At 41.1% G+C, this 23,299-nt stretch overlaps 4 protein-coding genes across 4 annotated transcripts in view; 3 read left to right on the top strand and 1 right to left on the bottom strand.

Annotated features, from left to right (window-relative positions):
* Positions 1-19,962, bottom strand: part of SAAL1 (serum amyloid A like 1) — a 30,642-nt gene extending 10,680 nt beyond the window's left edge. The window contains exons 1-5 of the mRNA XM_072422238.1: positions 19,863-19,962; positions 3,084-3,337; positions 2,343-2,453; positions 352-435; positions 130-209 (exon numbers count right to left, since the gene is read on the bottom strand). Coding sequence (XP_072278339.1) covers positions 130-209; positions 352-435; positions 2,343-2,453; positions 3,084-3,337; positions 19,863-19,866 — 533 coding nt within the window. The 5' untranslated portion in view covers positions 19,867-19,962. The remainder of the gene's footprint in view (positions 1-129; positions 210-351; positions 436-2,342; positions 2,454-3,083; positions 3,338-19,862) is intronic.
* On the top strand, positions 5,838-9,537 carry LOC140338159 (uncharacterized). The gene is made up of 3 exons (XM_072422239.1): positions 5,838-5,953; positions 7,416-7,950; positions 8,998-9,537. The coding sequence occupies exons 1-3, from the start codon at positions 5,857-5,859 to the stop codon at positions 9,008-9,010; spliced, it is 645 nt and encodes a 214-aa protein (XP_072278340.1). The 5' UTR covers positions 5,838-5,856; the 3' UTR covers positions 9,011-9,537.
* LOC140338157 (serum amyloid A protein-like) lies at positions 11,436-14,912 on the top strand. Its single transcript, XM_072422237.1, has 4 exons — positions 11,436-11,556; positions 12,305-12,431; positions 12,896-13,034; positions 14,447-14,912. Exons 2-4 carry the CDS (start codon positions 12,329-12,331, stop codon positions 14,586-14,588), a joined length of 384 nt encoding a protein of 127 aa, XP_072278338.1. The 5' UTR covers positions 11,436-11,556; positions 12,305-12,328; the 3' UTR covers positions 14,589-14,912.
* On the top strand, positions 15,808-19,062 carry LOC140338449 (serum amyloid A protein-like). Its single transcript, XM_072422684.1, has 5 exons — positions 15,808-16,233; positions 17,144-17,270; positions 17,793-17,887; positions 18,099-18,142; positions 18,512-19,062. The coding sequence occupies exons 2-5, from the start codon at positions 17,168-17,170 to the stop codon at positions 18,651-18,653; spliced, it is 384 nt and encodes a 127-aa protein (XP_072278785.1). The 5' UTR covers positions 15,808-16,233; positions 17,144-17,167; the 3' UTR covers positions 18,654-19,062.
* Positions 19,963-23,299: the final 3,337 nt, after the last annotated feature.

Raw genomic sequence — 23,299 nt, 5'->3', positions numbered from 1 at the left:
CCTTTGCACTCCAAGAAACAGATTGCCTTCTTCCTTCCGGCATCTGAAGCAAACCGATAACAGGTCAGCTTCAGATACTTACACTGCTTGAAGTTTTCTTTTTCTGCCTTTCTACAGGAAAAGACTTACCCCACGTCTTCATTCGTAGTGATAGTCATGCAGATGTCCTTGAAGCAGGCCATGTTAGCCAGAATCCCCACACAAATTTCCTACATAGAAGAGAGACATTACACTAGATTAAGGTTCAATTCAGCTAAATGGAAATGTCAATTTATTCCTGGGGAACATATCTTTTAATATGTCTGCTTTGCCCACGGAGTTATTCAGAGGTAACCTTAGAACATTACTTACTACTAGCCGTTTACATTTTGATTTTGCAACCACTCCTAATATTATTCCTATTATGTTGTTCTCCAACAGGAAGCGCGAGACCTCCTGGAAGACAAAAAATAAAGTAAATTATAGCTGACAGCCTGTTTCTGGAAGAATTTAAAAAGCAGCAAACATACAAAGCAGAATTGTGAAATCAAGAAACATAAAACCTGATAAACCTATATATACACACACACACTCAGAAAATACACGTGAAGTGATTTTACCTGGTAAAGGATTTGTATTTCAATTTAAATAATCTTTAGATTCGCATAACTATGGTATGCAGGAGACCGTTTTTTTCTGCAAGCAAGTCTTACAGGTATTGGCTCTTTCCCCAACCCCAGATAGTGAAAAGAGAAACAGTAGACTAATGAACAAATACATTACTCCTATCCCTCATACTAAAAGCATGCTCTGTTAGCACATGAGCACTGTACTACTTGCACAAAATAAATGCAAAGAAACTAAAACAAAGAGGATGTTGAAATGGAAATATGGAACATTTGTATACGTAAAAACTCGGCAGATCACAGGTTATTTAACATGCAAAACAATGACTTCTCCTTGCAGGTTCTATCATATCATAAAAATAACACCAGCATTAAAACCTGAAAGGTTATTCTGAATCCGATATCTCTAAATATTAGTTGAGAAGTAGAATTATCTGTAACAAAACACTTGACCTTCATATATGGCAAAAATAGCAAAATCATTAAATGAGCAAACATTGCATAATAGTAAAGATGAACTCAGAACTAAATCTTAAGGTTAAAAGGGATGAGGAGCAATGGTGTATACAAAACCAGAGAGGTGAACCTATCAGATGAAAGTTATTCACCTAACATGGCTGAGTTGTTAATTTAAAAAGGTCAATAAAAAGTGGAGAGAGAAGAGTGATGTAAAACTCCTCTGAATATGGCATCAATACCGCAGACAATGATAGATTGTTATGCAAGATATACAGGAAGACAGATTTACATTGTACAAGAGGTCTTGTCACTGATGGTATTGGTGGTTGGGCACAGAAGTCTCTTGTATTAAATGGCCTTACATGGGCCTTGTTTGTCATTGATTCTTCTACACAGAAGTGGGCACTCTGATATAAATCTGGTAAGACAACACATATGGTTTACTGCTCCCAATTAACCATAGGTGCAACAACTACTCTACTGAAAGCAACGCCTGACCCACCACTCACACTTCTGGCAGATTTGAGGATTTTCTGCTGCTTCAAAAAGAATAGTTCTACTGATGTTCACCGCAAAAGGATATCCATACAAATACTCTTAGAAGTACATTCATTCCTTTTAGCACATCAAATAGGGGATATAGGAGAGATTTGGAAATTCCAACTGCCCGAGGAAGCCATTTAACAAACGCGCTGGGCAACCAGGAGTTTCTGACTACGCCAAACATGGTGCCAAAGTTAGTTGCCTAAATGCAGATGTACTCAGCTACAGATATTTTGAAAGTGTACATAATTTTGAATCAGGCTGTTCATGTTTTTTTGTTTACTTTCATGGCAATTTGTTCTTTTGCCAACAACCCACTTTTTTATTAAGACCCCATTCTGGGCATGGGTCTTTATTGCTAGTCTACACAGGAGTTTCCTGTTACTCATGGTCCGAGCTAAGGGTTCCCTCGTCATTGAGGGTCCTACAAATGTATCTTTCGGTTTATGGTTCAATACAAGGTACCTATGTGCATTTCTGTTCTACACAAGAAAAAGTTCTACAAGTTCTTGTTACATGTTGGGTCCTACACAGGGGTTTTATTATGTGAGTCTATAGTTTTTAGTGATCCTACATGGTGTCTGGTCATAGATGTTCAACATAGGGTTGTTTTTACCGATGGCCTTAAATGGGTTCTCTTTAGTTTCCACATAGGCTTCCCATTTCATGTATGGTTCTACACAAGGTTAAATCCCTGATACAGGAGTCTCTTTACATTATAGGGTCACGCATTACCTCATCCATACACATGTCCCAGACTTTACAAATCTCATTCTCCATGTCTGCCTCCATCTCCGGGTTAGTTTCCTCTTCTTCCAAGGATTGGTCTTCATGCTCTTTAACAAACTGTGTGGAAAATAGAGGTAATGATTAAACTTTTCAGCCTCACACCAACAGAGGGACATCAGTCTGAAAAAGCTTCTAGCTTGTTCATCCTCTGCCTGCCTAACAAGCTATTAAAACTAAAAGATCAGCTTTACACCCAGACAATTAGAGTTTTTTTTTTAGAATGGAGTTCAGCAATGGAAGCTTAATACAAGTCCTTATTACGGCCCAATGTCAGGCTTCACCACCATACCATGCTCTGGAGGTTCTCCATGTGTATGCCGTGTTCTTTTTCAGGTGCGAGATTGTGCCGATATAATTTCTGCATCAATACAATCTGAGTGCAGCGCAGCATGATGATGCGTCCTTTGGAGGTGGTCACAGATATTCTGCACGCTCAGTATTTTCTCAGTCTACCACATGGAGTCATGCAACAAACTTGAGCACATTGCATGGTGAAAAAGATGTAATGCGGCATACAACGCTAGATTGGCTATCACTTGATTGAAGGCAAATATTGCAGCATGGGCATTTTTACCCCCCCAAAACTGGTGGGGAACTAACTAATAAAATTTAGCTTGTACCTCAGCTCATTTTTTTATGTTATCTTTCATTCAGTCAAAAGACCTAAAATGATAGCCATTTACATACATTTATTATTCTGGTCAGAGCGGCAAAAAACCAGTGCTTGCAGTACATAGTGTTCCCGATAGTGCTTTCTGTTGGCGGCGGCAGTCCCACCATGTCATCGTCACTGCTAAGTGGAGATGGGTTTCTAGGTGCACGATAAGGTTCTTCCTGCCCATCATCTTCATCCTCATCACTGCTGTTTGAAGGGAACAGGTTTCTATCCACGGTATAAATACTAGGCACTTTTTGGGGACTGGAATACCCTTCGTCCCTATCTGAAAAGAATAAAAAGAATTTACAATCATAAGTGATAAAAAAAAAAAAAAAATAAAAGAACTGGTAAAAGGTTAACCCTCACAAAATAGATGTATTGACATTGGCTCTCTCAAACTAAATACACGTAACAGTGACATTATGAAAGGGGATCCGTGATGTTGACTTTTTTAAAAAATCTGCACAATTATAGATAAGAATTAGTTCCATATGCCAAAGGATTTTATTTCTGTCCATTTAGCATTGAGATTACATAGCTTTGGCAAACAGAACAACTTTATCTGGCAGAGAGAGGGGGATCAGATTTACCTCCGTGGGAGGTAAAGTGACCTAAAGTGAAAGAAACAATTGTAACAAGAAGGTAGAGTTAATTGACAAAAGACATGTAATGTCCTTTTTTGCCCAAAAATAAAGCACTGGCAATTGATTTTTGTTTTAGCTACAGTTTTCTCCTCAGCCTCTTTTAGCTGGGTGCACCACCCAGCAATTTTCAGCAATACCGGCTGTTTTTTGGTGCTTACTGAAGAGTTGGGTCACAATACAGAGGGGTTACCAGCCGCCTACTATTTTTTGCCACCCGGCTTACCCAGTTGAACACTGTAACTCTGTAGAGTCTGAGCAACTTTCTGCATCAATACAAAAAGGAAGGCAGCATGGGGATGCCCCTTTAGAAGAGGAACCCAAATACCCTGCACATAATGCATGTTCTCAGCCATCCATGTGATGAAGCAGGGAACATTGCACAGATATTACATCATTAGTGACCATCTGATGGCAAAAAAAAAAAAAAAAAAATTCTGTGTATCCCGAGATGAAAACAGCAGCCTTCCAGGAAAAGGCAATTATATTTTCCTGGACCTGTCATTGCTGGATGGTGTCTGCACACAGGTCAGTATGGACCAGTGTTAAACCCAAAAGTTTTTTTTTTTTAAGCCAGGTTTGAAGAAATTGCAGGTGGGTGGCAGCCCCTGTTTTGTGCCCCAACTCTTCTGTAACCACCCAAGAACAGCCGAGTGAATGAAAAGTGCCATGTGGGAATGAGTTTGGGAGAACACTGTGGGCAATCTAATCTGGCAGCAGCTTACCATACAACACCAAGTACAGTTCTGCTTTAGGCTATGCAGCAATTTCTTACGCCCAACCTGCAATTAGACAACACTAGCTCGTACGGCTCTTCCCCGAGATGGAAGGCAAAAAAGTGAGGGCCTGCAACCTTTGCTACTAGGGGGGGGGGCTGGTTCACATGGGCAGTTTTGCAGTGGTCGAGAAAGATTTTGTAGCCTTTGCAGTCCAATAGCAAGGAAAGTGGTGGGTGCCATCGCACTTTAGGCGTCTGGGCCGCTTCCCACTATAGGGATGAGTAATGCAATACAAATGCAGTGCATGCTTTAAAACTGCAGAACACAGTCACTCATGCCCAAGGTGCGTATGCAATGTCTGCAAGAATAAATTGCAATCCAATGCATGTCTCGTGTTCCCTCATAGGAATGTGTGTGAAAGCAGAACTAAACCCAGAGAATACTCACCTGTCCCCATTGCTCCTTTTCTTTCTGCTTGATTGGCCCGAGTTGGGATGATGTAACTCAGGTGCTTATCCAGTTAACGCACACACACACACACACACACTGGGGTAGCCGGTAACCCCAGTAACTAAACTTTGGAACGTGAGACGGCAAACAGGCAGGTAATGCTTGTTGCAGAATGGCCATCCCGTCCCTTTTTGCCTGGTGCCAAATCCTACATTTAAAGTCCCTAATTAATACACGTCCACCTGCTTATAGCAGCACTGATATCAGCTAAAAGGAAAAACATTACCTTGTGTTTGGTTTGTGACATTTCAGACAGGAGTAATGCATCCAATATATACACAAATCACAAAAACAATCTAAAAACATAACAAATCAAACCACAATACAAGGGTATAAATATACTGACACCCCTGCCTATTCAATATATAAGACGTGTGATCCAGTGCACAGAAACGGATCGGCGAGTCTGCTTCTTGAAGGGTCACCTACAAGCTCAGGTAGGTTATTGAGAAACCAAAAATCTTAATTACTTCGATTTTAATATTCCCATAACAAAACTATATTGTAGAACTGTACCCTGAAACCCTATTAGATGGAGTTGGCATATGCAATCCAAATCAGGAGAGCAGTCTAGGGTGACAACAGTGCTGCTCCATAGAAACAATGCAGTGGGAGTTGTCATCTTAGGATGGACAGAAGTGTTGTTACTGGCTAAATTATCAGGTGAAAATAATAAAGGGAAACCAATGCAGCTACTACAGCTGGTTAGCTGCAATATATCTTATTTTTTTTTTTCTTTGTTAATATGCACTGATGCTATTTATTAGACTTGGATACTTTGCTAGGCGATTTAATTTTATGCTGCAGAAAAGAACCCTTGCTCTCTGTATAGAAGCAGAGGTCTCTCTGAAGGTCTCCATGCAATTGGGCTCCAATTTTAATCATTTGTTAAACATTGTATTCTCCTAGAAACTGACTTGCCTCCAGTTACCATGAAGAGCATATTCTGTACTTTAATACTGACTGTGGTCCTGCACTTGGCTGAAAACCGACGCTTAGGCCAACAGAACATGGGGTATGGGGAACAAGGTAAGATTTGGTACAAGTATATATCCGAGAAGTGATTGCAGTGAAATATGGAAAGCGGAGGAAGAATTCCCTATACTACACTAGAAATATGGTACAACAAACATGTAGAAGTCTGAAAGGTCCATCTAAAACAGACTATGCTTTAAATATCCCAATAGTGTAAATAAACCATGGTCCGGGATGCGGGATCCAACAATGAGCTTCACAAAAGTGGAGTGTCAAGAATCTTGCACAGCAATAACAAAGCTGAACTCCAAGGAAATAAGCCTTTACCCTGGCTTTCAGTCTCCCTTCCCACTGCATGGGTTAATTACTAATCTAGAATATGATTTAAAAAAAAAAGTCACTAGAATAGAAAACGAGTGAAAATTGGGCACTTTCCCTCCATACACACCATGATCAAGTCATGATTGCCTACACTGACACCCCTCCAGATGACACCAATGAGGAGTGATATCCCGCCTATTGACACCTACAGTGGGGCAGTAATTCTTTCACCAACAATATCTAAATTTTGCCTCATCCCTAAGGAGCCATATGATTTATTTTATTATTCAAAAAAAAAAAAAAAAAAAAAACAGGGACTTTAGGAGGCTGAAAAACAATTCAATAACTTAATAAAACATTTATTAACATACATCATTTGTACATACATATAAATCTCTCTATTCCTAATTGATCTTTGTTCACTACTCAACACGTTTCATGGAAATGGTCCACTTCATCAGGCAGGAAAACAATGAGAGAATTTAAGGTGGAATGGTCAGTTCCATGATTGTGTGATCGCCTCAGGCATTGGGTGCAGGGTCCAAAAGGAAAAGTGGCCACTATGCAGGATCTTTTATTGCAACTCAACCAACCATGGGAGGTATGTTTATATAAATGGCTATTAGGATTCTGGTGTATTCATATAAATGGTTAAAATAATTGAATTTGCTTGAATTGCAAAAAAGATCCTGCATAGCTGCCACTTTTTCTTTCGAACCCCGCACCCAATGCCTGAGGGGATCAAAAGATCACACAACCATGGAACTGACAATTCTATCATAAATTCTCCTATCGTTTTTCTCCTGATGAAGTGGACCGAGTCCACGAAACGTGTCCTGGAATAAGGATAAAAAAAAATAAAAAAATAAAAACTGTTAAAAATGGAGTTGTGGAAATGTGGAGAACACACATTTTAGAGAATTGTGTTATACCTGTAGAACTAATTTGGGGAAGGTCGTTTTTTGTTCCAGCCACCTCCACAGACATGCTTAAACCAGTCTTGTATGAAGGAACGTAAACTGAAAGCCTATTAGAAGAGTGAAGGCCAAACCAAAAAAAATGGTAATGGGAAGTCAAACAAGCTAGTATAGACGATCAGGTGTCCACAAACACTTAGCCATAAAATGTATATATTTTAGTTTTTGCGATAGTTATCATAAGTCTGCAGTTTCTCAACCTTTGTATGCTTACTCAGGAGGTTATCAGACATACGACTATAACGACACACCAGATAGAAGATATGAAGATAAGGGGTCTGCATTTGGTGGACTGCAAAATCTAATCTCGGGCTTCTCCCAGAAGTTAGGTCTATCACCAGACCAATTACAAAGCAAGCTTACAGGCCTGGGCGAGAAGTCTGGCTTATCACCGAAAAACATGATGAGTGAGCTCTCAGGACTAGCCCAAAAGTTTGGTCTATTGCAAGGCTCCAGAGAAGGGACGGCAGGTATGTCTGAAAACGGCCTGAATAAACTAATTGGAGGACTTGGCAAGATGTTTGGGTTGTCCTCTGGAGATCTGCAAAACACACTTACTGGGCTTGGCCAAAAGTTTGGAGGTGGAAGACTACAAAACATGCTATCTGGACAGGGACAGCGGTTGGGTTCATCGGGAGGAGGAAGACGACAAAACACAAATTCTGAACAGGGTGAGAGGTTTGGAGGGTCTAGAGGACGTGGAAGAAAACCTTCCAGAGGAGGAATGAATGGAAGAAACCAAGGATATAACAGGTAATATCAATTCTCCTATAAAAACACAAGTGTAAAATTACCATTAGAGGTCACAATTCTCCTTTTTAAAAGGAAGTTGTATACCAGAGCACAGTACAGAAAGGGGGTGTAATATAAATGTCATCTCATAGTACAAAGATCAGAAATTAACCCAATGGGCTTTAAACACTTTACAGTATTACTACAGTGTTCTGTAGTAAAAAAAAAAAAAAAAAAAAAAAAAAAAAAAAAAACACAAACACAGGCTACTATATTTCTATTTCCTCCATTTTACAAGCTAGCGTTTTATATATTTTTAAATTCGTTATGATGGGTCATTTGTTTTTAAATGATCCTTTGTGCATTATTGTTAGCCACCAGTAGATGCCAATGTTCTCTATGAAAATGTGTAACAACCGATGTCTCAGATGTCCAGGGTTTGTTATACAAGCTACATGAAGATCCAGCACCAACTAGTGGCGCGACTCCAGTAAAAACAGTCACTTTTCCAACACCATTTTCAGGTCAACATCTTGGGTTATACAGTGATTAATAAAATACTCCTTAATTTATATTTACATCATAAAATTCACTCTAACAGCTTTATTCATCTGTTTTAATATTCATTGTGATACCTGCTTAAAAAAAAAAACATTATTGAATGTCATGGGACTGACATGAGCAGGGCCATCATGGTCTCAGAACCAGTAGAATAAAGTTTGTTTTGGCGTGTGAACACCTGTATTGTGACCAAGCTCTTAAGTAACCACCCAAAAACAGCCAGTTTGTTACTGAAAAGTGCCAGGAGCTGGCAAAAACGGGCTGGGGCGAACACTGCATACATAGAAATGCACCTAAGGGCATAAGACTATTATTGTAAAATAGGACTACGATGGAGAAGTGAGAAGCTTAGAAGGGGGACAAGAGGGGTCAAGCTACCAATTCAGGTGTCCATGATATGTGTTATATAAAATAAGCCAAACTGGAGATATTAGATCTGGGCAAAAAAAATAAAAAAGTAGAAAAACATTTTATTGCGAAAAACAATATTTTCTCTTCCATTTGCAGTGAGGATGACTAAGAAGCTGCTTACGCAAATGATCAACATAAAAAAAAAAAGTTTGTAAGAAGATAAACACTCAACAGCGCTCTCCAGTTCCACCACTCAGGATTTCACAAGCATTTGTTACGATATCTGCTCGGCCACTTTCAAGATTTTAAAGGGAACCTGTTAAGAAAAGAAACATGAGGGCCAACTATAGAAATACCACCACTGAACTACATCTATGGGAGCTGAGTTTATAAAGGATTTGCAATTTTGTCTATCCATATAAAGAGCACTTCAAGCCTGGGGACCCGACTTATCTCTAATGCATTTAGGTGACACAGTTTGCCCCCCCCCCTCATAATGGAGCATCAGTGGACTGATAGGGTCACCTCTCTGCCCTCTCCTCCTTTCAATATGTAGTTTGCTGGTTTATGTGCAGGAGTGGTGTATTGGAGAAGGCCACAATTTTCCCCAGAAATATTTTAAGCTGGGTAAGACGAGGCCGAAGGTGGGTGGCAGCTCCTGTATGGTCACCTAAGTTTTCAGTAACCAACCAAAAACTGCCAGGTGGTGCACCCAGCTAGAAATGGCCAGGGAGTACAGGGGAAGGCTGATAAGTCAAATTCTGGCATTTACATTACATGAATGTAAATATATGCAATCACTTTGATTCATGTTCATTTACAATTAATTTCACTCTCAATAAACAATGAGTTGCTGATCTGGAACAAGCAGGAAAAGCCAGACTTCACATGCCGCTTGCTTGTCAGCAAATCACTTCGAAATAAAGCTGGGTTTTCGATAGCTGACCATGTTCCTGCACCTTTAATCAACTATAGCATCATTCTACTCTGACAGGTTCCCTTTAAAAGGTGAAAACTGCCTTTTGACAACAAACCATACCAAAATCAAGAAAATGATTTAATAAAGTTATTCTTCAAACAAAAATATGTGTAAAGATATTGTGTGAAGGTCATGTGGAGAGGCTTTACTACAGGGGAAGGCAAAGTTTTATGGCCACTAGGCCATTTATGGGATGGGTGGGAGCACAGTAGGCCAGACCCATCCTAATGGCCCCACCCACCACCAGGGAAAGCCCCCTGAAGTGAAATCCCTCTCCTCCGTATGCATTGTGGAGGGAAGGTATTTCCCTTCAGGGAGCCTCCCATATTTACCGCAGTGGCGGAAGTACCAACGCCGGACGCAGTAAATAGGGGAGCCACAGCAAGGGGGGTGGCACCAGAGCCCCGGCGGCTCTGGTAGTTTCCAATGCCCCCTGGCAGATCCTCCGGGTTGCCGACCAGCATTAGGCTGGATCGGCCAGGGCGTGTTAGGCCGGAATGAACTACCGGCTAGGCCGTATCTGCCTTAAAGGCTGGAGTTTGCCGACCCCTGCTTTATTACATAACTAATCAAAGCAACCAATCAGAATCTTGAAGGCTCTCCAAGTTTAAACGTCATAGGGTGCTAGGGGCAAGTCCTAAAATAAGCATACCAAAAAAACCAGAAGAGACCACATGACGTCCAATCACCTTTAGGCATCATTATTATTAAACTGGATCCTTTTAGCGTACATCAGGAGATTCAAATGACAGACAGTGACACAGGAAGAGAGGACCCAGCCTGTAGAGCTTACAATCTAGAAGGTGGGGGAAGCAGCATACAATAGGAGGGGGGATATGGAATGGTGGGAAGTAGTGAGGGTTTTAAGAGACAGAAGATGGGAAAACATGGGTTTGATAGATTTTATTCAGCCAATTGAGAAGAATCATACACATACCAGTTGCTGGCAATTGTTACAGTTGTAAAAAAAAACAAAAAACAAAAAAATACATACATAAAACTAAAATCAAAACTTTGCAAAACATTCTGCACAATCAGATTCATTGTACCCATTTATCTATATGGACTGCAGAACATCTCAACCCTATGTTATAGAGAAGAGAAGGCTGGTAGTACTGTCCTGTGGTGACAACACTAGATACAGTATGGCAAGTAAGCACTGCTACCTTATGTAGTGTATTACTGGTAAAACATCAGGTGAAAATACAAATAAAACATATAAAGCAAGTTACAAGATATTAATATTGATTTCAGCTGACTTTACACAAAGCAGACAGATGCCGCCCTGATGCAATCATTGCCTTGCACAACCTGCATGCTGTCTGTACCATTACCACGCTCTGTATTTTCCATTATCGCGCCAAATTTCATCAAGGATTTAACAACCTCTCCTATGAAGCTGGCTGGGTCAATAGGAGAAATTCCCAGAAAAGGTCATCCAATATAGAACCCCCCCCAAATCCTGACTTTTCTCTGAATGTAGGGTGGAGGGTTATAGGATGACCTCTTCAACTGGGAATTTCCCTTATTGACAAACTAGGGCCAGAACTATCCTCACCCTAATGTAACCCCTTTACATTTCATTTACTGGAATTTCTTAAAAAAAAAAAAAAAAAAAAAAAAAAAGCACCAATCACAGACCTCCTCAGTCCTGGGCTCAGGAATAAATAGGACAGAGAGGAGGGACACAATGCAGAGACAATGGAAGCAGAGGTCCCAACTCCACTCTACTGCAGGTGAGGATCTGGACAATTATTATCTCTACTATATCTGTATTTTATGATGCACATGCAGGCTGCATTCATATGCGCATTGTTCTCAGTATGTAAAAGCAGCAAAACTTTATTTTTTATTACATTTTTGTACAAAAGCAAAATGTTTTTACATGCATTTCACCAGTATTAATATTTGCTTTCTTACATGTATATTTGATGCAGATTTTTTTATTCGATAAAAATAAAAAAAACAAATCTCTAATTTGTATATAAGCAGTCCCCAGATTACATTCAAGATAGGGACTGTGGGTTTGTTCCTAAATTTAAGTTTGTATGTAAGTCGGAACAGGTACATTATTTTAACAAATGCAATTAGAACAGATGTTTGGCCCAACATATTAGGCAGCAAAGTCTCAGTTACTGTATACAATCCTCACTGAGTTAATCACAAACAAAATTAAAAATCTTCATGAAGCCTAGACATTCATTATCTTGTGGAGCAAGCTGTGCTTTGATATACAAAAGCAAACTGCAGAGTTTGTGTTGGTTGTTAAAGAGTTACAAGAGGCTGCAGAAAAGAGCTCACCAACAGATCTCACACTCAAGTCATGCATACCGCTCCACATTAAGCCTCCGTCCTGCACACAGCGAGCAGGGAAGCCCCTTTTGCATCTAGGAGTCATCTGTATGTCACATGTCCTTAACCCAGGACTACCTGTATGCATATTAAATTAAAAGATATATAAAAGGCTTTTTTGTTGCTTTGCAGATTGGAAACACATACTGAACCCCAATGAAGGCTTCACTCATCCTGTTGCTGATTGGTCTGGCCGTAGCCCAGGCACAGTTTAAATGGCTGAAAGACAAGGCCAAATTTGCTAAAGATGCTGCTCTAGGTATGTGTGTAGAGATTGGGTATTGAACTCAGGGTACCTGTTTTATGTGCCAGTTAATTAAGTGTTTAAAGAAAAGCTTTAAAGCTGAAAATGTTCATTACAATGTATATCTTTGTGGCTAGTAAAGAATAAATGTACTTTGTGCGAGTGAAATGCCTCTGCAAAAACCAGATATTACTGTATACAAGCAGCTATTACATTATCACTGTGCTGTACATTGCCTGAGCATGCTGCAGAGGTGTGGGAGGGACCTAACCAGGCCCAGACACTATAGGCTGCCTATGGAACATTACAAGGGGGCGGAGACAAGACCAGTCACCCTGCACATCTGTGACTGCACAGATCAAAAATACAAAGCTCACCAAAATTCCATATTGTATATGAACAAAGTCTATATAAATGCAGCTGACATAACACAAAATCTGTACATTTTCCTGACTGAGGACACAATCTGTATGTTTCAGGATCCTATGACATGGCCAGAGCCTACAAGGATATGAGGGATGCAAACTTCAAAAACTCAGACAAGTATTTCCATGCTCGGGGAAACTACGACGCTGCAAGGAGAGGAAAAGGCGGAGCCTGGGCCGCCAGGGTTATAAGGTAGGAGAGCAGCAGCAAGCAATATATAACCATTATAGACTACTGGAAGCTGACAGCAGCGATCTTCAGAGGAGTAACTGGAGGACCACCCTGCTGGGTGTGCAAAAATAATTTTTTTAAAGCACATACCAGACAGTGCTTTAAAAGGTTCTCATACACTGGCTCAAAGTATATATATATATATATATATATATATATATATATATATATATATATATATATATATATATATACACACACACACACACATATACACACACACATATATATATACACACATATCTATCTCTCATGGATGATGATTATTCACACATTGATTGGGAATTCCCAATCAAATAAGCTGCCCCTCATTCTGCCTTACTAAAATTGTAACTTAGCAGAAAGAACTGAGTTCAGGTTATTGGTGATCAGAATGGACTGGACAAAGAACGGGGCTGAAAAGGGTGCATGGAGGTAACCAGGGTAATGATCAATACACATACACATCAAACATTGATTGGAAACTTCCATTTGTTCCTGCTCTGGCCACTCAATGGAAAGAACTCCTTTTGCTATAGGTGGTCCAAAACACAGAGAGGCTGCACAAAATTAATCAGGGAAACGATCAATATATCAACTGAACGCCGATTAGGAATTCCCATTTGATCCAATTCCAGTGCTGCTCCCCCTTATTCTGACCCATTAGCAGAAAGAAATGCCTTCAATTGGTGATCACAGCAGGGGTGGCATTGATCAGGCAAAGAACAGGGCTGGCACATCCAGATAAACTAAGGGGGATATGGATACAACTTTTACAAAGTTTGTAATGCTCCCCCAATGCTGTTTTTTAAACTGCCACCAATGACTGTCTTTTGTATCCTAATTGTTTCCCTATAGAGTAAAACAGAACGCCTTTGATCTTCTGTTGCTCCAAACAAATACTTATTGAGTGCACAGAGCTTTGGTTTTACTGGGTGCAGATGCATATTTATCTATAAAGCCCCCTTTGTGTACACCTCTAAATACCCCAAGAGTGCTGCCATCTTGAATGTGATATTAGAAACCCCAGAGGTTTTTACTTTATAGCAATGTTTCTCAACCAAGGTTCCTGCACAGGTTGCTGGGGGCTCCTTGAACAATTTGCACCTCTCATGTCAGTTTAACGTCCCTGGCGGTATGAATACTATTTTTAAATGTAAAAGCGGTACATTTAAAAAATGTAGTATTTAAAATTTCCGGCCTTGGTCCCCCCTCCCAGACACATGGTCCTGCACCCCAGGCACACACCCGCGAGCAGATGCCCAGCGGGCCCTGGCCTCAAGAAAAAAAGTTATGAAAATGAAAAGCAGAAAATGTACAACCATTGCCATATCAATGCAGTTTTTGGTGACAGGGTCTCTTTGAGCCTGACCTGGTCCTCTATTTTTCTCTAGTAATGCAAGGGAAGCCGTCCAGACGAGAGGCAGCGGCAGAGGAGCTGCAGACAGCCGGGCCGACCAGGCGGCCAATAGATGGGGGAGAAACGGAGGCAAACCAAACCGCTACAGACCAAAGGGACTGCCACGTAAATACTAGGACCCGCTGCCCGATCCGCCAACATCACAGCAAAGCATTATGGGTACAGATCAATAATGGCTTAATGAGCAGAGAATACAGCTGGACCACCAGTTACATTGTATAAAGATAATTGTAACCATGGAAACATTGTATAAAGATAATAGTTGTAACTACGGCAACGTTACAGCTGCCAAAACCAGAACATTGTCATGTGATCACGATTATCCAACATTTCAGGCTGGGAGGTGACAACGCCAAGGAATTGTTGTTCCTTATCATTCAGTTTTTATTTCTGTATTTAGACTTCAGAAAAAAAATAAATAAATAAAATATGAAATAAAACACGAGCAGATCTATTTTCATGGTCAGTAATGTACAAAAAAAGTGTGAAAAAAAAAATCTTAGTGTTCAGGGGGGCCCCATTTCTGTTTCTATTTTTCCTTATGTCCTGTCCAATAGGCTCAACAGGAAGTGAAAGAAATCTCCTTACTTTCCACCTGAATTAGTGACCCCATTGGAAGATTTCCCCTTCACAAGGAATCAGACATTCCTTCAAACATTCCCTGGTAGGAATCTACCAGGTCCATGTGTTTCATCAGAAGTTTTTGATTCCCATGAAGGAATGAATAAGGGAATATTCCAGTTTTAAAAAAGGTTTTATTCCTATATTAGTGTCAATCGGAATCGGGGCACATGGAAGGTGAATATCCCCAATGAGGAACAGGGTAAAAACCAATCACTTTTGATAACTTAAAAAATTAGTTTTAATACACAAATGAAACTAGTGACCCTGGCAATAAAGGCACTTATTATACGGGCAACAATGCTCTGATAGTAATACATAAGGGTTTACATCAACAGCCAAAAAGATCTTTGTGCGAAACTTCCTGCAATGACTAATGTCTATCTGTCATTTGCAACCCTTACTTAATGTACGGAGCTGCGTAAGGATTTGTATAGGGCCAATATATGTTAATACACAAGGGTTTACATCATCATCAAAACTGACTTTAGAGCAAAACCCTCTGCACTGGACCAATCAGATGCATTGTACCCATTTATCTGTATGCACTGCAGAACATCTCAACCCTATGTTATAGAGAAGAGAAGGCTGGTAGTACTGTCCTGTGGTGACAACACTACATACCGTATGGCAAGTAAGCACTGCTACCTTATGTAGTGTATTACTGGTAAAACAGCAGGTGAAAATACAAATAAAATATATAAAGCAAGTTACAAGATATTAATATAGATTTCAGCTGACTTTACACAAAGCAGACAGATGCCGCCCTGATGCAATCATTGCCTTGCACAACCTGCATGCTGTCTGTACCATTACCACGCTCTGTATTTTCCATTATGCCTCCAAATTTCATCCAGAATTTACCCCACCCCCAAATCCTGGCTTTTCTCTGAATGTAGGGTTATAGAGGATGACTTCAACTGGGAATTTCCCTTATTGACAAACTAGGGACAGAAAATGCAGCAACAACTATTCTCACCTCAAGGTAACACCTTTACATTTCATTTACTGGAATTTCTTAAAAAAGAAGCACCAATCACAGACCTCCTGCAGTCCTGGGCTCAGAAATAAATAGGACGGAGAGGAGGGACACAATCCAGAGAGGACAGAAGCAAAGTTCCCCACTCTACTCTACTGCAGGTGAGGATCTGCACAATTATTATCTCTACTATATCTGTATTTTATGATGCACATGCAAGCTGCATTCCTATGCGCATTGCTCTCAGTATGTAAAAACAAAAAATGCAAAATGTTTTATTTCTTTTTACATTTTTGTACAAATGTAATTTTGTTTTTACATGCATTCCATCAGCATTAAGATTTGCTTTCTTACATGATCATACAGTGCTCAACCCAGAATTTGTTTTACTAACTGTTCTGTAACCACCCCAAAAACAGCTGGGTGGTTACTGAAAGTGCCAGGTGGTGCACCCAGCTAAAAGTACCTGGGGAGAACACTAATACATGATGCAGATAATTTATTAATCCATAAAAAACAAAGATCTATAAATTGTATACAGGTAGTCCCCAGGTTACATACAAGATAGGGATTGTAGGTTTGTTAAGTTGAATTAGTATGCTGGAGTCGTACTAATAGTAAGTCGGAACAGGTACATTATTTTAATAAATGCAATTAGGACAGATGTTTGTTTCAACATATTAGGCAGCATGGTGTCAGTTACTGTATAAAATCCTCACCAAGTTAATCACAAAAAGAGAAAAAAAAAAAAAAACCTTCATGGAGCCTTAACATTTATTAACTTCTGCAGCAAGCTGTGCTTTGATATGCAAAAAGAAACAACTGCAGAGTTTGTCTTGGTTATTAAAGACTTACAAGAGCTTGCAGAAGAGCTCAGTCTCTGCCGAGTTTAGCAAAAGATTTCTTCCGCAAGTCATGCAAACTGCCCCCTATCAAGAGCCTGTCCTGCACACGAGTGAGCAGGGAAGCCCCTTTCGTATCTAGGAGTGCTCTATATGTCCAATGTCCTTAACCCAGGATAGAGAGAGAGAGTGAGTGTTAAAATTTAAAGGCTTTATTGTTGCTTTGCAGATTGGAAACCTGCACTAAATCCCAATGAAGGCTTCACTCATCCTGTTGCTGATTGGTCTGGCCGTTGCCCAGGCACAGTTTCAATGGCTGAAAGACTCGGCAAAGTTTGCTAAAGATGCGGCTCTAGGTATGTGTGTAGGGATTGGGTATTGAGCTCAAGAGTTCTTGTTTTTAAGTGCACGCTGACTAAAAGCTTTAAAGCTAAAAACGTTCATTAGAAGTTATATCTTTGTGGCTAGGGAGGAATAAATGTACTGTTTGAATGAAATGCCTCTGCATATACTAGATATTACTGTATACAAGCAGCTGTGATCACTGTGCTGTACATAGCCTGAGCATGCAGCAGAGGTGTGGGAGGGACCTAATACACCTAGGCACAATAGGCTGCCTATTGAACAATACAAGAGGGCGGAGACAAGACCAGTCACCCTGCACATAGAGACAGTAGCAGTGACTGGTCCTATTACAGGAAGCACCTGCACACGGGCTAAGTTTTATACTGAGTGACTGCACAGATATAAAAGAAATACAAAGCTAATCAAAATTACAGCAAGAACACACACTGCTATTGTATATGAACAATTTTTATAAATGCAGCGGATCTACACAAAATCTGTACATTTTGCTGAGGAAACAATATGTGTTTCAGGATCTTATGACATGGCCAGAGCCTACAAGGATATGAGGGATGCAAACTTCAAAAACTCAGACAAGTATTTCCATGCTCGGGGGAACTACGACGCTGCACACTCCTCCAATGACCTACTAAAGACTTCCTCACTCATAACCTCATCACACGCACGGCTCCAAGACTTTTCTAGAGCTGTCCTGACTCTCTGGAATGGTCTTTCTCATCCTATTGGGCTTGCTCCTACTTTCTGCTCCTTCAAAGAGCTTTTAAAACTCACCACTAATTCTCCCCCTCCTATTGTGTGTTACTTCCCTCACCTCTTAGATTGTAAGCTCTTTGGGGCAAGGCCCTCCATCTCTTGAATCACGGTCTGTATCCGGCTACCATTTGCAACCCCTATTTAATGTACAGAGCTGTGTAATATGTTGACGCTATATAAATCCTGTTTAATATTACAGAAGGGGTTCCCCGAGACCTTAAAAGTTTTTCAAAGGTTCCCCCATGTTAAAAACAATCAAGAAAAGTTGCTTCTATAGTACTCCCCCTCTGCAGCTTCAATAAAAGGGTATTAGAAAGGAGTAAGCAGGTAAGTGAGGGGTATATGTGGAAAAGGGATGACCAACTCAAGAAAAAGTTATGAAAATGAAAAGCAGAAAATGTACAACCATTGCCATATCAATGCAGTTTTTGGTGGCAGGGTCCCTTTGAGCCTGACCTGGTCCTCTAGCTTTCTCCAGTGATGCAAGGGAAGCCGTCCAGATGAGAGGCAGAGGCAGAGGAGCTGCAGACAGCCAGGCCGACCAGGAGGCCAATAGATGGGGGAGAAACGGAGGCAACCCAAACCGCTACAGACCTAACGGACTGCCACGTAAATACTAGGACCCGCTGCCCGGTCCGCCAACATCACAGCAAAGCATTATGGGTACAGATCAATAAAGGCTTAATGAGCAGAGAATACAGCCGGACCACAAGTTACATTGTATAAAGATAATAATTGTAACCATGGAAACATTGTATGATAATAATTGCAACCATGGAAACATTGTATAATGATAATAATTGTAACCATGGAAACATTGTAACCATGGAAGGATTGTATAAAAATAATAACTGTAACCATGGAAACAGCTGACAAAAACCAAACATTGTCATGTGACCATGGTTACCAAACATATCAGGCTGGGAGGCGACAACACCAAGGAATGACAGGAAGTCAGCAATTGTTGTTCCTTATCTTTCAGTTTTTATTTCTGTATTTAGTTTTCTAAAAATAAAAAATGAAATAAAACATGAGCAGATCTCCTTTCATGGTCAGCAATGTACAGTAAAAAAAACTTAAGGGTTCAGGGGCCATTTCTGTGTCTCATTTAGGAGATTTCTCTATATGTCCTGTCCAATAGACTCAACAGGAAGTGAGAGAAAGCGCCTTCATTTTCACCTGAATTTGTGACCCCAGAGGAAGATTTCCCCTTCACAAGGAATCAGACATTACGTCAAACATTCCCTGGTGGGAATCTACCAGGTCCACAAGTTTCAGCAGAAGTTATTGATTCCCATGAAGTAATATCACCTTTTTTTTTCCTATATTAGCATCAACCAGAGGGATCAGGGAACATGGAGAGCGAATCTCCCCAATGAAGAACAGGGTACATGATAAGTGAATCTCCACAATAACAGAGAAAGTGAATGTCTATAATGGTGGACAGGGGGCAGAAAGGGTGCGTGCACGGTCCAACACATAGAGGGCAAAAGAGAGGTGGGGTGCACATTCCCATCACACAGGCGGCAGTTAGGGGGTGGGGTGGGGGGGGGGGCAATGGAAAGAAGACGGGGGGGGGGGGGTGCCCAGAAGGAAGCAGTAAGAGGGTGGTGGGGGCACGGCCCCAAAAGCAAGGGGCAGAATAAGGTGCTGGGTGCACACAGAACAAGGGGAGGGGGATGGGTGCACAGAGGGGGCAGGGGGAGTTGGTAGGTGCACAGCCCTGACAGGGGGGTTTCACGGCCCCGTCACACAGGTGCAGAGGGGGAGCACGACTCTGTCGGTTTGAATTTCCCTCCCCGGGTCATCCAGGAAAGCTCCCCACTCACCCATCACTGCGATACTCCCGCCTCAGACGTCACTGTCAAAGCTTCCTCCCTCACGTGACCAGAGTACGCAGGAGGAGAGCGTGCGATACATGCCGGAATAAAGTTGTTTAAATAAGGGCGGAGTTTACGGAAGAGGCGTGGCTTGCATAGTGACGTGAGACGCACAGAGCAGTCTGCTGATTGGCTCTCTCCAGTCTTTCTGGTCGCTGAGAAATTTCCCGCGGTTTAGCTACCGGACCGCCTGTCAGTTAGCGGAGTATTGCAGGGTAATCTTACCTTTCTTAGTGTTTGTGTTGTACTTATGCGTTCATGTGAAGATCTGTTTGTATACTTGGCAGAGCGCCTACGGGTGGGGGTACAGGGGAGCACGGTGGGGTGATATAGGGGTGCAAAGAAACACGGGGGGGGCGATAAAGGGGTACAGGGGAGCACAGTGGGGTAATATGGGGGTGCGGGGGAGCACGTGGGGGTGTTATCTAGGGGCTACCGTAGAGCCCTGGTGCAGGTGATACAATTTGGGGGTATGGGAGGGAACACCTGGAGGATATGTGCTCTAGGTGATGCAGATGAGTACATGGATAGGGTGCGGAAGAGCATTTAGTGGGGTTGAGATCTAGGGTTCAGGGGAGCAATTTTGGGGAAGCATGTGATTCTGGGGTACAGGAGAACACCTGGGGAGTGTGATTTAGGGGTGTGGGTGAGCACCTTGAGGGGATGCGATCTGGGAGTACAAAAGAGCAAATATGGGGTGCAATCTAGGGGTACAGGAGACCACCTGGTATAGATGATGTGAACTAATCTTGGCTTACACTTGTGTTGTGTTTCCTGCGGGAATGCGATTTAAGGTTACAGAAGACAGCCTGGAGGATGGTTGTAGTCTTTGGGTACAGGAGAGCTTCTGGAGGGGGAGGTGCAATCCTGGGGTACAGGAGAACAACTGGGGGGTTGTGAACTGGGTGTATTAAGAGTGCACATTTTGCTTGCATGACCCAGTGGTGCAGGACAGTGCATGGGGTGGCAGGAGAGCGCATATGGTGGTGAAAGAGAGCTCCTAGAGGAGAAAGAGAGTGTGAGGGTGGGACTTGGGGGTGCTAGAGAGCATAGGGGGTGTGATATAGAGATACAAGAGAGCATGGGGAGATTTGGGGGTGCAATCTTTGGGTACAGGAAAGCTCATTGTGTTGGGACCTGGAGGCGCAAAGGAGTGCCTGGCAGTGGGATTTGGGCAGGGGTTACAAGAGAGGACATGAACATGTAATGAAGGTATAATCTAAAATTTAATTTCCCTAAAACTTTGAGATCTGCACCAAATTTAATGTTGCTGAAATCACTTGTTTTTATTTTTATTTTTTTGTAAATGTATTTTTGTTTTAACAAGCGTGTATGTTATTTGTACTATTTTTCCTTATTATGGAAATATCATTCTCTGTAATTGTCCATATTAAAGTGAATTAAATGGTAAAAAAACAAAATTTGGAGTCACCACCAGAACAGAATTGGGCATGAAATCTTTTAACCTGGACACCTAGATCCAGCGCAGCACCTGCAGCAGATCAGAATAGACACAGACCTCTGGCGGATGCATTCACAAGTTAAAGAAGATATCTTTAAATTAAATTCTATTTACAGATTTGATTTTACATCCAAACATCAATGCTCAATGTAAATTTTTTTTTTTTTTTAAGTTTAGTTTTGCTTTAAAACATTTGCTTGCATAAGGGTCCAAACATACAAGTGTTTCTGTGCACACATACCTGCTGCTTTTTCACCGGACTTAAAATATTTCTTGGTGCAGGATTGCAAACTATTGCCATATATAATAGATGACTTTTAATATTTCCAGTCCAGGTCTGTTGCATCACCAAGGTTCATCCATGACCGTCTATCTCCAGTCTTCTAGAATTATAAATCCCAATCATTGTATCTTGGGCATCTAAAGACCCATTTAATCTATGGCCCTGAGTTAATAAAGCTCTCCAAGGCTGGAGACAGGTTTTAAGGTCCCTTACGTTGTCCATGTCCAATATTCCCTAAATGATGGATTTCACTTGTATTTCACTTAAACAGCCAGGGTAGGTCATCAGCTCAGTGAATAAAGATATTGCTGTGAGTCTATTATATGTATCCCGAGACTGAAGTAAAGGCCTCATAAGGATAGACAGCCGACTGCAAGCTTTTGTATCTGCATAGGCCCAAGCATATTCCTGAACAAACTTCTTGTGATGTTTTTCACCCTAATAACAGAAGCTTGGGATCAAAGTACTCAATCACATGAGCCGCAATGGATAGTAAAACAATCCTGTTCACCCAGATGGGTTACAGAATCCCCCAATGTAAAGCTTAAAATATTCCACATTCCCTATCTGACTTCAAATGCAATATATAATAAGTAGTAGTATTAAAATAACAATTTATCATTTTGTATCAATGTGCATTTATTTTTTTATTTTACAGATTGACTTCATGGCACAGCTCTCTATGAAGATGGGTATGCTGGAAAGATCTTTCTTTATTTTACTGACTTACCTCCTTCCTGGCCTAACAGAAACAATGGACTTGGCTCCACCCATCAAAAATCTCCTAATGACGCTATTTGGAGAATTGTGCCCTCCTCCTGGGGCAGTAAGTTGACAATTTCTTCTCAGTTTCAGAGCTTGTGTTTTGTGTTGCATGGTGCCCCACAGTGAAATTTGGTATTTTTATGTTACCGAGCGTAATTACTTTTCTCTGTCATCTCCTAAGCCAGCCACACCAGATACCGGATAGCTTATCAAGGGATGAGACATGGGGTGTTGCTCTTAGTCTGGCCCATTTGCACTGGTCTTTTAGGTGCACCAAACTTTACTTTTGCTGTCCTGCTCAGCCTCAATTTCCATGTTCTTTCCGAGGCTGCTTGTTATATCCCACTCTTCCATCTTCTTTCTTTTGGGTCATTGATGACATCACCCCATGAATAGAATACTGTTCATGTGTTGGGTAAACACAGGTATAATTAACCCCCCTAGCGGTAATCCTGTGTGTCTCGGGGTGGATTTTTCTTTCTAAAAGGAGTATCCACGAGTCACACTTGAGGTTGCTTTAAATGTAAAAAAATCTACTTACCTTGCTCTGTCGGTGTCCCCTGGCATCCAGCTGGTCCCCACAGATCCTGGGGACAAGTCCTTCTTTTTTGATCTTCAGCTGGCGAATGCAGAGACCTTCTCCGGGGTTTCCCGGTGACGTCGGTGCAGGCGGGTTGATCAGTGGGAAATCAAATCATTTTGTATTGGATTCAAAACATAATAGCTGTATTGAGTCCAATACAAATATATTGAGTCCAATACAATATATATATAGGATTGAAATGCAAGTCCAATAAGATTAAAAGTTAGTCACATGTCTGAAAAAAGGATCTCTATTCTTGTTATAGATGTTTGTAAATGGGCCCATTGTTTGTT

This window comes from Pyxicephalus adspersus, chromosome 9 (genome assembly GCF_032062135.1).
Source record: "Pyxicephalus adspersus chromosome 9, UCB_Pads_2.0, whole genome shotgun sequence".
Lineage (NCBI taxonomy): Eukaryota > Metazoa > Chordata > Amphibia > Anura > Pyxicephalidae > Pyxicephalus > Pyxicephalus adspersus.
Note: the sequence above shows the minus strand (reverse complement) of the source record. Positions and strands in the feature narration are given on the sequence as shown.